General features: G+C 44.6%; 1 protein-coding gene across 5 annotated transcripts in view; it reads right to left on the bottom strand.

Annotated features, from left to right (window-relative positions):
• Nucleotides 1-17429, bottom strand: part of Flnb (filamin B) — a 144773-nt gene that overhangs the window by 56098 nt on the left and 71246 nt on the right. For all 5 annotated transcript variants that reach the window (XR_007595237.1, XM_050161177.1, XM_050161180.1 and 2 more), the window contains exons 7-18: nt 16148-16310; nt 15377-15574; nt 11670-11807; nt 10048-10174; nt 8284-8420; nt 6843-7036; nt 6092-6205; nt 5060-5203; nt 4683-4806; nt 4207-4367; nt 3226-3316; nt 2853-3022 (exon numbers count right to left, since the gene is read on the bottom strand). Coding sequence is in view for 4 of the 5 variants with exons in the window: in XM_050161177.1 (XP_050017134.1) it covers nt 2853-3022; nt 3226-3316; nt 4207-4367; nt 4683-4806; nt 5060-5203; nt 6092-6205; nt 6843-7036; nt 8284-8420; nt 10048-10174; nt 11670-11807; nt 15377-15574; nt 16148-16310 (1761 nt within the window). In the remaining variant the exon portion in view is untranslated. The remainder of the gene's footprint in view (nt 1-2852; nt 3023-3225; nt 3317-4206; nt 4368-4682; nt 4807-5059; nt 5204-6091; nt 6206-6842; nt 7037-8283; nt 8421-10047; nt 10175-11669; nt 11808-15376; nt 15575-16147; nt 16311-17429) is intronic.

Below are 17429 nucleotides of genomic sequence, written 5' to 3'. Positions count from 1 at the left end.
TCAAGCCTCACAGAATATTCCATTTACGACTTGACCATAAGGTTTTCTTTAGGTCCCCATAAGATTATCAGCACCCCCAATCAGCAGGAAGTATCCTGGAAAACTATGCCCACATTCCCCCCAAAAATGGATTATGGATGTTTTTCTTTGTTTAGAGGGTTGGTTACAAGTTGTAAGGATAATGATCAGGAAGAAAGCTAAACGTGCAAGATTCAATTCAGAGTTCTTGTTTTGAAAAAATGGGGGGGGGGTGCTGTGGGACAATGGTTTTACCCTGTAAAGATTTGTTTCTTATATTTGTTTAATAAAATGCTGATTGGCCAGCAACCAGGCAGGAAGCAGAGGTGGGGCAACAAGAACAGGAGAATTCTGAGAAGAAGAAAGGTTCACTCTGCAGTCGTCAGAAAGCCAGACACAGATCAAGCCAGATGTGACTGTCTTGCTGAAAAAGGTACCAAGCCACACAGCTAACACAGACAAGTACTATGGGCTAATATAAGTTATAAGAGTTAATAAGAAGCCTGAGCTAAGGGAACACCTACAGCACTAGGTCTAGTCCTTGGGCCTGGGGATGGGAAGATGCATGCAGAACATGCTATCCTACCTTGGTGTGGAGGTTTGCATGAGAATGGTTTTCATAGGTTCATGTATTGGAATGCTTGATCCCTAGTTGGTAGATTATTTTGAAGGATTAGGAGATATGACCTTGTTGGAGGAGGTATGTCATTGGGAGTGGGCCTGGAAGTTCCAAAAGTCCATGCCAGGCCAGTCTCACCTTCTCTATGCCTGTTGCCTGGGAATCAGAATGTAAGCTCTCAGCTACTACTCCAGTGCCATGTCTGCCTGCCTGCCTGAACCTTGTCCCCAACCATGACATCATGGATTGACACTCTGAAACTGTAAGCAAGCCCCCAACTAAGACTTCTTCTGTGGGTTGCCTAGGCGATAGTTTCTTTCCACAACAATAGAACAATAAGGCACTCGGGTAGCTCACAGTTCTGGAGGAGACATGCTACATGTTTCCTTTGCCATAGGAAAAATGATGGAACTATGAGGATTGCTCTACACAGCCTATGAGAAGGACTCCACAAAATGTCTACAACAGTAACATTAAAATCAAGACTCCACTAGGTTCCTTGGACATAACACAGCCCTGAGAGGCCTCTTAGCATACTAACAGCTCTCAAAGCTGCTGCCACCAGGGAACTATATGAACTTGACCTCAGAAGCATGCTGAAGTAAAGTGCTTCCTACTCTAGCATCACTTCAAACCTGATAAGACTTGACTTGGGCTCTTGACATGCATCTTGATTGGCAGCTGGGTACACATAGGGCAAGGGATCTACTTTGTTTTTAGTGGGTTCAAGTCAAACCCTGACTTTCATTCGGGTACCTGCAATTTAAAAGACTCATCCAAAAGACAAAGAATATGACAGATAGATGGAAAATGAAGCTAAGTCACAAAGTGTTCAGAAAAGGACCTATGATCACCTTGGCTTCATGACCATGCTTTTTGGTACTTTCTCCCCAGGAATGCAGAGAACTTGCAGCAAAGATCTTGCCAAGCTCCCAGCCTAAGGTCCCACCAGTTCCCAGAACCATCAGTGAGAAGAAACTGAGGGCTAATAATTACTGAGTCTTCCAACAAGGCAAAAGAATACATCACCTATTAAATGTGTTCATTTTACTATTAGCCAAAAAAGAACCTTTCAGTGGGATTTCTTCAGAGTACTTGGGAAGAAGAAAACCTGGAGGTAAGAGGCCACATTCCTATAATGTCATACTCAGATCTTATCCCAGAGAATTTTCCCCACTGTCAGGGAAGTTCCAAAGAAAAGATACTATCTCTAAGGACATGTAACCCCAAAGCAAGAAGGCTAGCCATACACATCCCATTCTTACTGTACCCTACTTTTCCCCACTTGACTCTTGGTAGCCCCATGCTGAGAGGGCCCTGGCAGAGAAAGGCTTGAGACTGTACACTCTTGTCCTGCAAATGGCTTATTAAGAAAGGGGGCTCCCTCCTTCTCAGAATGACGGCACCTCAGAGCTTAGAATGACTATCTATATAACTCTAAGCATGAGTATTAAAATCCAGACTTTCCTGGCAAAATATCTGCTCTCCAGACTCTGGAGGTGTGAGCATGAAGCAAAAGCTTAATTCTAAGCAAACGCAAGGGGTTCAGAATTCCATTTTTGCAAGAAAGGAGCGTGGGGAAGAGGGATGGGGGTGATGCCTGCACAGCACCATAAATGCGACGTATGCTTCTCAAGTGTAGCAGGCAATTTTGTTATGAAAAGAATGAATTTAAAAATAACAGACATAAACTTGTATGGAAGGGTAGCTTTTAGAACCTTATGTATAAAATAACAATTCTGCCTAGACAGCAAGATTCCTCAGAATTCCTGCACTTTGAAATAGGGAGCAATTTGTGGCCCTAAATAGTGGGCTTTGGGCCTTAGGGGTTAAAAGCTGAATAGGCTCATTGAGAAAAGATCCCTCTAAAACACCTCATTAAAAAACTAAACGACGTGAAACAGCCCACAAGGGAAAATGCAGGTGAGGGACCATTTTTTTTTTTTTTTAATAATTAATCAGGTCGGGAAGCAGTGAAATAGGGTGGGGGTGGGGTTGAGCCTAAGAAGGTAGACTGGATAGGTTCTTTATATAAGAACTCAGTGCTTCTCCGATCAAACCCCACACTGAGGTAGAGATGTGGGGGATTCTTTCCTCCCGAGAGCACACACTGTGCAGTACCACCACATGCACTGATCATTCCCATGCCGTGCAGAGCACAGCACCGGGAGGGAAATGCCTGACCAGAAAAGCAAGGGACAAGAAGGAAGCGTACCTGCTGGGTTGGGGTGTATTTAACAGTATGTGAGTAGTCATAGTTATCGATGATGTCCAAGTCCTTCACTGCATCACCAGGAAGGAGGCTGCTGAACTGCACGTTGAGTGGTGCTTTCCCAGCCCCCTTGGTATACACGGTGAAGTGGGTTGGCTTCCCATTTTCCACACCTGAAAGGACACAGGGAAGGGGGAGACAGAGGCCGGAGAGGTTTCGCTTTTAGAACCAGTCTGACAGGCTCAACAGCACGGCTCCTCAGCAGCAGCCAGGGACACATTGTTCCTGCCACATCAGAGCCCTTCACTGAAGAGAAGTCCCTCGAGGTCTAGACAGTGCAGAGAGATCAAGGCAGCCTTACCCATCACAGTCTTACCTGCTTGACTCAACCCGGGACCTTCTGCCTTCACTTTGCTGGCATCGTGGGAAGGGTCAACTTTGACTCTGAAAGGGCTGGCAGGGATTTCCTGAAGCAAAGACACGTCTGAGAAGGGAGGCCCCTAGGGAATCTTCAGAGCTTAACCTTCTGCCCAAACACAATGGACAAAGGCTGTCCTAATGCCCACTTTAACAAGTGATGAGAAACTTCCATTATTGTAGGTGAAGTCTGCACACACAGGTGCACATCTGGAACCCTAATAGCAAAAACACCCCTGGGTCTTTAACACCAGATGTTGGGGGCTAAGGATAAAAAAAAAATACTACTCAAAATAAAGTAAAAGCCACCATAATACAGGGTTAGGAGGTAGGACATGTCCTCCAGGGAGAGCTGTGGGTGGAGATGTGAGGGCTTCAAGGAAGTAATCAGAAACAGAGTGAGCACAATTCTTCAAAAAGAATTTACAGGCTGTCAGACTAAAAGAATAAATTAATTAGACCATGTCGACTTAAGATCATTAACTTGAGGCACAGGCTATTCTCCCGAGCTTCTGAATTTTTAGACAGTTTTAAGTTTGATCAGTAGAATTTCAAAATGCCTAGTTTCAGAGTGCTCCTTACAGGACCACCATGATCATTTCAAAAAGCTTTTGCTATAAGGGCAGAGACCAGAGGTATTACTGCGAAAAGGTCAAAGTGGGGCAATCTAGAAGTTGCCTAACTCTTCAATCAAAAGGTTGGTGAATGCTTTTAACAAGTCAGTTTCTACTTAGAGTCCTACTTTTAACCACTGAGAGAGAAAAAAGTGAGAATTTAGCTTAGCCTCCTCCTACCCCCTTTCTGGTTTTTAAGAAAATAGAGAAATTGAACACAGCTCTCAAAACATCTCTCTCAGCTGCTATCTCAGGGGATACGTACACAGGTGGCCTAAAGGCGCAGGGCTCACCCTTCTCTGGGCCTCTCAGGCCCTAACACATACCTGCGATGCAAAGAGAACCTTGATGGTGTATCGTCCAGCAGCAGGGGGCACATATTTGACTGTAAACGTGTCATTGACGTTGTGAATAATGTCGAAATCCACATCTTCCTCATCCTCACTTAGCACGCGGGCATCACACTTAATGCCAACACTGACATCACCTAAGACAGACGTGCTCAGTGAGTGCCAGCTTACAGGCGGCAGCATGCCTTAGACAATCACTTCCTCCAGCCCGGGTTAACACCCCACAAGAGCCAACTCAAGAAAGGGAAGGTGATAAATCAGTGTTTTTGGAAAAGAATGCACTAAGATAATTACCAAGCAACGAACAAAGCTCATGGGTAAACAACCGCATACTAAAAGGGGCTACTTCCTAGTTCAAAGTTCACTGCCCTCCAAATGTTGTAAGGATGTTCTTCTCGAGGAGTGATAATGACTGGGGGGAGGGGGGAGGGGGACGGACCGTCTGATCTCACCTTCCCCAGCCTCTGTACAATCCACGGTGAAGTGCGTAGGCTCGTTAGCCTTCAGACCACTTCTCTCTACACCTGGTCCAAACACTTTGACCTTCTGGGGATGGCTCCCTTGCCCAATGTTGACCTGGAAAAGATGTGAACCTAGGAAATAAATCTATATAAAAAGTATTACTTCCCTCAGGTTCAAGCATAAGACTAGAAATGGCCGTTTTTGTCACTCTAGAGTATTTTGCCCCGTCAGCCCAAGTCTCTTCTCAAGTCCTATCAAGGATGGGTTCTTTCTATACATCTGCCTTAGCAATCTACTACATAAGGCCCAGGCTCAATATACAGCCAGGTTTTTTTTCCATACAATTAGAATAGACTTCACAACCTACCCTGTAGGGGCTGTGTGGTATGTTCACACCTCCCCAGATCACAGCTATGGTATGCTTGATGGCTTTCATTGGGGTGTATGAGCAGGCAAATGTGCCGTCCATCTGATTCTTCACCTGGATGTCAATGGGCTGGCCTTCCCCGTCCTGCAAAAGAGCCAGTCAGAACCTGAGCAAAGGTGGTCCCCACAATGTCTCCACCAAAAAGCGACCACCGTGGCTTCTAGGGATGACCAAAATACCATCAACTTATAATCATACAACAACCACAGCATGCTATACACTCCCTATACACAGGCTATAGGTAACAACAAACAAAACCAAATATTCCCACAAATAAAACAGGTCTCACTAGCTTACTCAGGATGATTTTAATGTCCTACCATGGACCTCCCAATCAGGTACATGTTGCTGTGCCTCATTCCATTTATTTACTTGTAATTACTAAGAGTAAATGCTATAATCTCCCCAGCCTAAAGCCAGTGCCATTTAGCATATAATTTCAATTTTTTTTTTTTTTTTTTTTTTTTTTTTTTTTTTTTTTTTTTTTTTTTTTTTTTTTTTTGGTTTTTCGAGACAGGGTTTCTCTGTAGCTTTGGTGCCTGTCCTGGAATTAGCTCTTGTAGACCAGGCTGGCCTCGAACTCCCAGAGATCCGCCTGCCTCTGCGTGCGCCACCACCGCCCGGCTATAATTTCAATTCTTGAGTTTAAGTCCTTTGGCTAATTTTAAATAACTCAGATGAGCATAATCTGAATTTTGTTCACAACCCTATTAGAAATTAAGTAGACTAAGACAAACTGAAAGATATTACTGAGAAATCTTAAACAAACAATCCTTCTTTTTATAGAGCATGAATGACAAGTATGAAAAATGTCCCACATTATGTTAGTCCCACGTAGTCCTCGTATCGCACTGTAGGACACTATTATTACTCTCAGTGTGTGGATAAGAAAGCCGAGGACCAGATGCACTGAGCCCTTGACATTACACCTTCCACCTGACAAGTGCATGTGGCCCCCCCCTAGAAACTTACCTGAGCCATTATCTTTAAGGGAGCTTTTCCAGCATCCTTAGGATCCACAATGAACTCGGCTGGGTTGTTGACAATGCAACCAGATTTCTCCAAACCAGGCCCATATGCTTGGACCTGAGGTAAAAACCAAATAATGTTTCTTCCCCCGGGTCAAAGGACGGGATGGAGAGGGGAGTACACAAAATGCCTGGTGCTTAATTGAGCATTGCTATAGGAAGTAAAATGCCAAAGAAAGCTGTAACTTAAAAATAAATACCACTAGTAGATGTTCACGAAGGAGAAAATGCTCTAAAACAAAATCCGAACTAACCCAGACTCTCTGCCTTTACTCTGAAATGAGAGAAAGAACTTTTGTATCTGGGGCAGATCTTTAGCTGTGGCTGGCTTCAAGTTTCCCACTCTGAGGAAACACTGAGGGTTGCAGTCACCACAAGCAAAGAACTAACCATGGGCCCAAGAGTGCCACAAATTAGCTCACTGGTGATACTCTATGGATAGCTGGCCAATAGCCATTGTAAGTGGCAAGAGGAGCCTCTTCCACTCGACAGGCATATCCTGGAATTTTCCCAGAAGCTCTGGGAGCAGACACTACCATTCCTAGTTTATGAAGAACAATGTCAAGAGTCAGAGAGGTCCACCATTACTTTCCCAACATTCTGGAAGTTCTGAGAGGGCCACTTCTGCCCTAAGATCTAACCCATTGCTCTCTGCCATAGGGGAGAAGGGGTGAAAGAAGGGTGAGGGTGTTTACTAGATCGGGGTTGTAGTCTCCGGTAGCAGGGTGGATGAAAGCCATGTATGGGCTGTCCTTGATGTCCTCATCATCACACATGATGTGAACGGCATATTCACCAGGCTCCTTGGGCCAGTATTTGACATCACACGATCCATCATTCTGATCATCATATTCTATCTTTGCCTGGGAGGGGCCTTCAATTGCAAAGCCTGAGGGATGGAATAAAAAAGCTTTCCTGGTTACACATGGTGAGAATTATCTATTCTATGTGCTACTACCATCTCCTCCTCTCTGCCTCCCGGAAACCAAGTAATGAGCAGAAAATGGAAATCAAGTATGTCCCTTTTCCACAAAACCAAGGTCACTGGGTCTTGACTCGGGGTAGAAGGGCTAGACTGGATATATTTCTAGTTTTCAGGTGACATGAGGAAGGGTAGGAAAGAGACATACCTAGGGCAAGGGTACATACCAGAAAAACCCTTTTTTTGAACATAGAGCAACATATGCCAAAAGTCTTAAACCAATACTTGTTTGTCTAAACTCATTTCTGAATTTTCACATGAATGAATGAAGTGAGGTTTTGCACTCAACATTGTTTTGATATAATAATATCTTGCAAGTAACTTGAGAGCCCAAGAAGAGACTGAAATACAACAAAATTGCATAGAAGCCATGGGAAATGAAGGAATTACATCCACTCATGTGGGGCATGAGGATATAAAGATACATCTGTGTGTTTAGGAAAAAAGTCCAAGAAGAGATTAAAAGTTTAACTACTACCTTAGACTAGAAGTATATACCAAAATGATTACTCTATCTACTAGTGGAAATTATATATATTTTCTTATTTTTCCCTCTTTTGCTTATTGTTATACCAAAAACAGGGGCCAGTAAACTATAGCTCACTGGTCAATATTTCTATATAAAGAGTTTTACAGGAATATAGGCACACTTCCTCATATATGTATTTTCTTGATGACTGCTTTAAAACCACACAATTGTGATAGAGATCATGTAGCATATAAGGTAAAAATACTGGGCATGTGGCCCTTTCTAGAAAGTTTGTTGGCTTCTAATCCATAATGATCATGTGTTTTGTCAGACAAGCACTTAAAATATTTTCACTTATGCTCCAAATAATATATTTAATTCTTCAAATTTCAACAAAATTAACCAAGTCATTTATTTAAGGGTCAATCACCAATCCTTATCTACGATGTTTTATATACTGTTTAGCATACCACCCACCCCCATTTAGGGAACTGATCAGTAAAGCAATCACTATTGTCACAGGCATTGGGCAACTGAAAGCAAAAAGGAAAATAAGAACTAGAATTCCACAGCATCCAGAAGACTTTGTGTAGTCAGGAGGCCAGGAGATCACACGAAGCTCCAACACTAGGTACTATGTTGTCCTTAGCCTTACAGAAGTGGTTGGGCAGTTGCCTCCACTTACCCAGAGTCCCGACCTCAGAGCCAATGGACTCCACCACAAAGTCTGCTGATCGGCCAACAATGCCACCATGAAGACCAGGGCCCCAGGCACGGACTTTCTGCATGCCTGCTTCAGGGCCAACTTGAACTTCAAAGGGGCTAGAAGGGAGGGAACAGAAGAAGCATTGAGAAAGAGCATAAAAGGGGATTGCTTAACACCATTCTTTCCACTTGCCTTATCTTTTGCAGGGAGGCTGAAACTCTAGGCAAGTTCCTGCCTCCACACTGGTTGCCCCCACAGCCATTGTTACGTCAACAATATAATGCAATGTGGATGCTTCAGGAGCTGGGGGGCACTGGGCTGTCACTCAAGCAACACTCTAGTTTGCTATCAGTGTGTGACCTTGGGTATGCAGGGCCCTCTAGAGTGTAAGCCTCAAAGATTAAGATTATTCACACTTCTCTTTTCCCACATATGCTATAACAAAATCAAACCAAAACAAAAAAACAAAAAAACAACAACAAAAAACCCAAACTAGTATGAATAGGTTTTAACTCATTCATACATGACCAAATATGCTTTAATTTTGGCAAGGGAAGTTTGCAGGGAAGTTTGCAATAAGCGTGTCCAGACACTGAAAACCCTATAAGAGTTCCCCTTATCCTTAGTTTTATTTTCTTAAGTTTCAATGCGGTTTGCAATATGTATCATTTTGAGATTGATAGTGCTTTGCCATGATGCCTACATTATTTTTTTTAACTTTGTCTCATCATATAGGCATGATGTCATCTAACAACACAAGAAGGGTAAGTCCAGTACAATATGGTAGTAGTTTTTATTTTGATTTATTTAATTTTGTTTTGACACAGGGTTTCTTTATGTAGTGCTGGCTGTCCTGGAACTTGCTCTGTAGACCAGATTGGCCTCGAACTCACGGAACTCCACCTGCCCCCGTCTCCTGAGTGCTAGTATTAAAGGCATGCATCTCCACTGCCTGGCAATGGCATGCTTACGTTAAGACAATATTCATATGCCTTTCATTTCATTTCACCATCACTATTATCTGTCTCGCATTGTGTCTATTTTATAAATTAAACCTTTTCATGGGTGTGCATGTGTAGAGGCAAAACAAAACAAAACAAAAACCACCAGCACATGACACGGTCTGGGGTGGGTTTCAGGCATATATTCCTGGTTTTAGAAGGCAACCTTTGTAGATAAGAGAGAACTACTATAATGTTCAAGTATTTCTCGAGACAAAATGCATTGAGTCTAAATTGCCCTCGGGAGAGCAGCAAAGCCCAAGGGTCCAGAAAGGAAACTGCTATAGCCCCAGGCAAAGCTGTGGCCAGGGTCCCTTGTTTCTGATGGTATTCATGTAGATGGTTTTAATGTAAACCATAGCAGACTGTGCCCCTGCGGCACTCATGAACAGAGGCATTCATTGAAAAGGAGAGCCTCGGTTTATACAAGGCTGTATAGACACACAGCCCATTTGCTCTCGATTACAGCTCTTTTTGGTTTCCCTGCCTCCCACCAGGCGCAAACCACCAGCATTTGATTTAAAGCAGGGCAGCTGAAACCACAGTGACTTTGTGCTGCTTTTGAGAATAAGCCAAGTGTCTGTGCTGCTCCGAAAAGGGGAGGGGCAGGATGGGGGTGGAAAGCTTTTAACAAAGCAGATCTCTCTTCCCTCTGGCAGCCTGGGAAGAGCAGCAGGCTCCTGTGAGCCTGTCACAGGCCGATTATACCTCTAAGCAAGGCACATCTCCAACCTAGACTCACCTCTTCGGAATGTGGTGTCCCCCCCAAGTAATTGCAATGCTGTATTTCCCTGGTGTGCTAGGGTAGTACTCAAATGAGTAGACCCCATCCAGAAAGCCCTTCTGCTTGACGAGCTCCTCCAGTCCCTCTGTAGAAAGAAAACACACAGCCTTTGCAGTATAACCTCTAGGCTTAAAGGAAATCATCCATAAAACCTAGGTGACCTCCAAAACTTCAACTCTGAATGTGAGGTGTCCCCCTCCCCCACCAAACCTGGGAGAGGGTTCCAAAACTAAAAGCAGACTCATCTCAGCTTCCAAGGGGGAAGAAATAGGATGACTTCCCAACTCACTTGCTTCAAAAGCTCTCAGCAGAGGCTGAGGTCCTAAACCAGCTGCATTGTTTGCTGTGTCTCAGCATTTCTCAATAGTTCTAGCTGCCTTCCGGCCACCATCCCACCCGTCCAACACTGGAAACGGAGGCCATCTTTATGATGACTTGTCTTGGACTAAGCACCTGTGTATTGTTTCCTGGCCAACAAAGGAAGAGAGTCCTTACAAGTGATCTATGAGAAGACGGGTTTTAGGTTCTATACACCATTTCAGATCCAGCCATCAGGTAGAAACTTGTTTTATGTTGAGGTTTGGCTGGAAAAGCCAAGGAGTCAAGAAAGTCTCCAAGGTCAGAAAAGAATACCTCTTTGGTTCCTGTGGCAACAAGCTGAGTGGGTGTGGGGGGGCTGGGAATGGGTGGAGGGACAGCCCCAGAGCTACTTGGCTCTAGGTCTAGGCAGTCTAGAACCCTGGCTGCCCTTGGGGCATATCTTTCCCCAAAGCTTTGAGCTGAGACCACATAGGAACTTTTTGGACTCAGGACTAATACTGATACAGAGGACAAGAGGAACCGTGATGCAGGGCTTGCAGAACTCTACAAGCCTTAGAAGGAAAAGCACGACGCTGCCCCTCTGTCCTAGAGAAGACACGAGACAGAGGAGTGCTGACCCCATGTCTATTCTCTCTGTCACTAAAGGAGAAGGAATAGGGCACTGGGGAAACATGGCCTCTGCCAAAGGCTTTTACCTACACAGAAAACCATCCTAGGGTGTTTTATTCTCCCATAAACACTGATCATACTAACATAGTAACTGACATAGTTTCATAGTCTAAAACATAACCTGGGCTGGAGAAATTAATGGCTTTGAACACTGTGATTGGATTCCAGAATGTCACTCTGTGCAAGGACTTTACACCTAGATCTCTTCAGAGAGAGAGAGAGAGAGAGAGAGAGAGAGAGAGAGAGAGAGAGAGAGAGAGAGAGAGGGAGGGGGGGGAGGGAGGGAAGGAGCACTAGAGTACTGTCCCCAAAGCAACATTTCTCCAATTCCCTTACAGCATCACTTTCTATCCCAGAGGTTTTTAGAATGGAAGGCTGTCAAACCACCCACTGGTTGTATCTACCCATATCCAGGACAGATGTTACTAATCAATCACTGCTCCCTCCTCCAAAGAGCACAGACAGGACTCAGATCTTTGTCATAGCTCTCTGGGAGATCAATCAGGACCGCCGTGGAACGTAATTCATACACCGTGGCTGAAAAATTAGCTAAGATTTTATCTGGCATGGGGAAAGAAAGGAGTACTTACTAGGGCCCTTCACAGTTACACCAAGCTCCCCGCTTCCAGCAGCTTTGGTGTCCACCTTAAAGTCTGCAGTCTCCCGGATCCGGACACCTTTGGGTTGCAGGCCTCGGCCACTGGCCCGGCAGGCATTTGGATTGCAGGCTGCAAGCAGAGTTTTAACATCAGTTCAACCTTTTAATATTTGGTAAAAGACAAGAAAAGTAAGGCTACTTGGGGCCACCTGCCAAGAAAATGTTTGCTTTGCACAAAGAGCATCCGGTAGTTGCCCAAGACCAGGGGTCCCACTCAGGAAGTGCACCAGCTAGCAAAGAAGGACACAGCATGACTTTGTGCAGTCTCACCAAACAAGGGCTGGGCAAAAGTTATTTTGGCAACATTCAACAGGAAAGTACCGTGCTCCTGGTACTGGCTTTTGGCCTTTTATGAGCAGGAAGGTATTAAGACTGAGAACTGAGCGTTGTCCAAACCCCACTGCCACACTCAAGGGCCCACTAACTGGGAAGATCATATATTTTCAAGTCTACTCTGAAAATGCAATGCTTGCAATATGTCTGGGTTCTAAAGCCTGGGTCAGCCATCTCTGAAGACCTGGACATGACTGTTGTCTTGCATGTGGTCAGGCAAAAAGCTGAAATCGTGCTCTCAAAGACGGCTATGACAAAACTCTGGGCATCTGCAAAGGCAAGCCTCAGCGGAAGTGCCATTTTTGACTTGATTTCTGGTCTCCTTTAAAAACCACACACTTTAGGACTAAACTTAAGGACTATGGTGGTGACCAACATTCTTCATTTGGGGGAGCCATGAAACTACTCTTCTGCGTGGGTTCATCAGCGAGGATGTTTATAAAGACACATATACTTCCTAAGGATCCTCTGCCCAGCATACGCAACTTCTTCCTTCAGTGGAAATGGAAAATTGACGGGCACAGTGTTCTGTTGTCCATGAATTGGCTTTTCCTCTCCAGATCTCACACTGCACATGACAGCCCTTTATGCACAGGCACCAAAAGTGGAATGAAGGAAGTTCTTTATTAGACACATACTTCCTCTTGGTTATATGGCAAGCCATTGCTTGCCGGAGAGGCACACAGACATTCTTGCAGTTAGAGATCATGTTAGATTGTTATGGATGAACATAGTTTATGGTGGTGGTACTTAATGGCCAGGAACATTGGTTTTCCACTGTTAAAGATATGTAAGTATGTATGTGTGCACTGAAGGGCCCCGCACATGCTCTACCACAAAGTCCTTTTTTTACTTTTTATTTCAAGACAGGGTCTCACTAAGTTGTTTTCCTGTGACCAAGTTGGCTTTGAGCTTGTGATTCTTTTGTCTCGGCCTCCCGACTGACTAAGATTATAAGTCTGTAGCACCAGGCCTGGCTAAAGCATCTTTTAATATCAAATCATCACAGAGGAAGGTAGTAAATAAGAAGAGAAAAAACAATAACAAAAAATTTACTGTCCCAGAAATGAATGAGGCAGCCCATGAATGAGAGATTAGGAAACACTAGAATGAGGAAAGCTGTCTTAAACCATCGCTTTCCTGACGGCAAAGGAATTTTGATTATAAATATCTAGGGAGAGGGTTGCATTTTCTTTGTCAAAGGGACAAAAGTGGGTCACATGAGGAATAAGTCACAAGATGACAGGAATTCTGGGGGGGAGGGGACTAAATGTGTGTGTTCTCTCTCTCTCTCTCTCTCTCTCTCTCTCTCTCTCTCTCTCTCTGAAATATTAAACATATACAACATGGTCGAAACCAAAATGCTAACAGCTCAGCTCCCATAAACACTCAGCTGAAGAATTTGAGGGAACACGCCAGATCTGCTGCCACCCTCAGCACCTCGTTCAGGCTGGGATCTGACTAGACGAACTGTAATCACTAACACCTGTACAGGAATTTCCTGAAGTCACACACAGGACAGACTCCCCTGACACGTGCAATCAGCAGGAAGAACTGGTAAAGACACCCCCACTCAACCGGCCCTTACCAAAGCAAGAGCCTCTGGCCCAGAGCTTGCAAATAGGAAGCCAGCAGCTTCAGGGTCCAGGCTGGCCCAGAGGCAGGATTCAGAAGAAGCAGCCAGGTCTGCAGGTGCAGAGACGAAGGACAGAATAGGGAGAGGCAAGTATTGGTTAGAAAAGGCAGCATAGTTGGGAAACAACAACAAAAAGTCAAAGAAACAGAAAGAGAGAAACTCTAACACCAGGGGATAGGATACGCTGCTGGCTGCAGAGGAATTTGACAGCGTGGTTACAGGCCTGGTCAATGAACACTACATATGTTTTACGGTACTAAGATCCACACTGTCCAAGCCTTAGTCACCCCACCTACAATCTGGAGTGGTAATCACACTTGAAACGCATAGACATATATGTGGGTTAATGCAGTTGAGCTGAGTGCCCAACAGCCAGAAAAAAATGCTTGGACTATAGGACCTGCTGTTGTCAAGCTTGGTCTTAGATACCACATCCAACAGACTTAGGTCTCTGCATACAGATTTGGTATCCCTTATCAAAATTGACTGGAACAAAAAGGTTTTTGCTATCGTGAGATTTTAAAGGTGTTTTTGATGTTTATGTGTGTCTATGTAAGTGCCTGCCACACATGTGCAGGAGCCCATGGAGGCGAGAAGAGTGAATCAGAACCCCTAGAGCTGAAGTTACAGATAGGTAAGAGTCAACTGGTGTAGGTACTGGGAAGTGAACGCAAATCCTTTGGAAGCACAGGAAGAGCTCCTCACTACTGAGCCCTAGATCCAGTACCCGTTTCAGACATACTTTTAAAAAATATCTGCACGGGTCGGGAGGTGGTGGTGCACACCTTTGATCCCAGAACTTGCGAGAAAGAGGCAAGTGGATCTACTTACAGAGTGAGTTCCACGACTGTCCATGCAGAGGAACCCCATTTTGAAAAAACAACAAATTACGCAGATTTTGTTGATTGTGCTTCCCTTATCTGAAAGCCTAAAATCTAAAATTATTTGACAATCATGTCAGTTGTATACACACACACCAAAAAAAAAAAAAAAAAAAAAAAGGGATCTTGAAGCAATCCAGTTTTCAGATTGGGATACTCAATCTGCGGTACAGAGTAGACCTGAAATGTTCCTTAGTGGTGTTAAGTGTTGAGTAGGTGGGACCTAATGGAAAGAAGTCAGGTCACTGGAAATTTACTCTGTAAAGCAGTGGTTCTCACCCTGTGGGCCATGACCCCTTGGGGTTTGCATATTAGATATTTACATTACGATTCATGAACAATAGCAAAATTACAGTTTTAAAGTGGCAAAGACATAATTTCACGGTTGGGTGTTCACACATGAGTAAGGGTCGCAGCGTTGAGAAGTTTGAGAACCACTGCTGTAAAGGATGGGTGAGGGCCTAGCCCCCTTCCTATCTCTTTCTTGGCTTCCTGGCTACCATGCGGTAACAGCTCTATTGCCACTTGTGCCCGTCATAGCTATGCAGCAAAACCATAGGCCTACGAGAAACTGGGCCAAGAGATCATGGCCACAAACCAAATAGCTTTCTCATCTATTAATGTGATCAGTTTAGATATTTTGACGCAGGGAGGAAAGCTGAGGAGCACAACTCGTATTAGCACTGATCCTGAACTCCCACTTCCTGTTGAAGGGATTCTGGCAGACAGAGGATTGAGTGAGTCCAGGTTTGTTAGTCTCTATGCCAGGTATATTTGGCCAGTACTTACCTTCCCCAACCTGCACACCAAAGGGACTCTTGGGAATGGCATCTCCAGCAAAGGAGACCTTGATCACATGGGGGCCGGGTTGCACTGGCTTGTACACACATCTATACACCTGGTTTCCTCTGTCTTCCACCAGCAGCTCCACGGTGTTCTTGCCCTGAGGATCCTCCACCTCAACACCGATGTCGCCCACGCCAGCTCCTGGGAAAGAACCGCCATTCTGTGAGCACATCTTCCCCTTTCAAAAGCTTGCTCCCAACCAGTGCAAACTGCAAGGCTGCACCGCTGGTCCTCTTTTCCACACTGTCTGTTTCCTTTTTTTTAATTGAGAGAAAGCTGCCAGGCGATAGTGACACACACCTTTAATCCCAGCACTCGGGAGGCAGAGGCAGGTCTCTGTGAGTTCTAGGCCAGCCTGGTCTACAGAACGAGTTCCAGGACAGCCAGGGCTACACAAGAGAAACCCTGTCTAGAAAAACGAAAAGAAAATAAAGCTAACAAGTCAATAACCATTTTACTCATTTGTGCTGCCCATTCCCCTAGTCTTTCATAAAACTTGTTCTAGCTCATGACTGGTAAAACTTAGTGCAGACAGAAATTTGAACAGAAATTGAGAAGTAATCAGTCAGGGTCAGTAGTGAAGATACATACAAATAGAACTAACTCATGAAAAAAAGTTGTTTGCTCTTTCAAGACCAAAGTTTGGGTGCTCCAAGCCTTCCTGAGGATTCTGTTTGAGATCATCAAGAAGACGCAAAGGTCAAAGCACATTACCAGCTGTGTAGATGTCAAAATAGGTGGGCTTGTTGGCAATGTTCCCTGTAGTTTCCAGCCCTGGGCCTTTTGCAATGACTTTGCTGGCGTCTCCTTGGGCTTTGTCAACGTTCACTTCAAATGGGCTCTTCGAGATGTGCTGTCCTGCAAAGAGGACTGTGACCTACAAGTAACAAGAGAGATCGATGTGACAGCTGCTCCCTGGCCATCAAGAGCACCACCCAACCTCGTGCTTCCATCCAGTCTTCTTTCAGCTTTCTCAGGATTGGACACCCAAAGATGGCTGGAAGCAGGAGTCCTAAAATCAGGGATTTTACCTCCTGGACCCAGCAAGCATATGGCTATGCCCATGATATCAGATACACTTGGTCTTTTATTTTTTTCTGATTGTGTTTGGTAATCTCCTGGATCTCTGTGCTGTCCAGCCTCTGGTTCCTGGCTATCCAGGCAGCGTCAGGCATGGGTTTCCTCTTGTGGTGTGGGCCTCAAGTTAGACCAGTCGTTGGTTGGTTGTTCCCACACGCTATGTTGCACCATGACCTCAGCACATCTTACAGGGCACTCAGCCTTTCTATCAGGGAATGCACAACCATTTATACTTAAATATCTAGGCATGGGGTTCCTTTAGTAGTACAGAGCTTTAGTGAGCTACTGCATTCTCAGAATAAAGTGCACCATCCCAAGATTTCAGATACAGAGTCAGATTTTTCACAGACTAAGATCTCAGTGTTTGAGGCAAAGTATAATGACTTCTGTCAACAACCTTAACAAAAAATGTCGCATCCTGGGATATTTGAAGGGACCTAGACTGAGTTTCCTATGAACCTATACTTGGTTGGAATAAACCAATTAGATCATAAATGTTCCCTTTTAAGATTTAATTTTCCTAGATTCACGATGTTCTGGAGTAAGAAGAGTCTTGGTGAATTCATAAAAGCTCAAGGCAGAAAGCAGAACCTGTCTTAAAGTCTGGGCATGATATAGGAGGATTGGCTTTCTTTCAGTGGAAGACACATTCCTAGGTTACCCACTTGTTGTAGCCCAGACTCTGAGCTCTTGCCCTATGGAATCATCCCAGAATTAGTCTCAAACATAGCTTGAGATGATGCCGAGGTGAAGGGTCCGGGAGCTGGATCCCAGGCATTCTCAGATGCTGAGTGAATTCATTGCTGCTGCTAGTGAGCTGAGCTGTGTGTCGACAGGAATTAAGACCAGGATACTCTCTAGCCAATTTCAAAGGGGGATGAGTAAGGAAGAACTCAGAACAGAAGCCACAGGTGGT

Source organism: Alexandromys fortis, unplaced genomic scaffold (genome assembly GCF_014885135.2).
Source record: "Alexandromys fortis isolate MF-2015 unplaced genomic scaffold, M_Fortis_MF-2015_v1.1 scaffold_123, whole genome shotgun sequence".
Classification (NCBI taxonomy): domain Eukaryota; kingdom Metazoa; phylum Chordata; class Mammalia; order Rodentia; family Cricetidae; genus Alexandromys; species Alexandromys fortis.
This window is presented reverse-complemented; position numbering and strand designations above follow the sequence as displayed.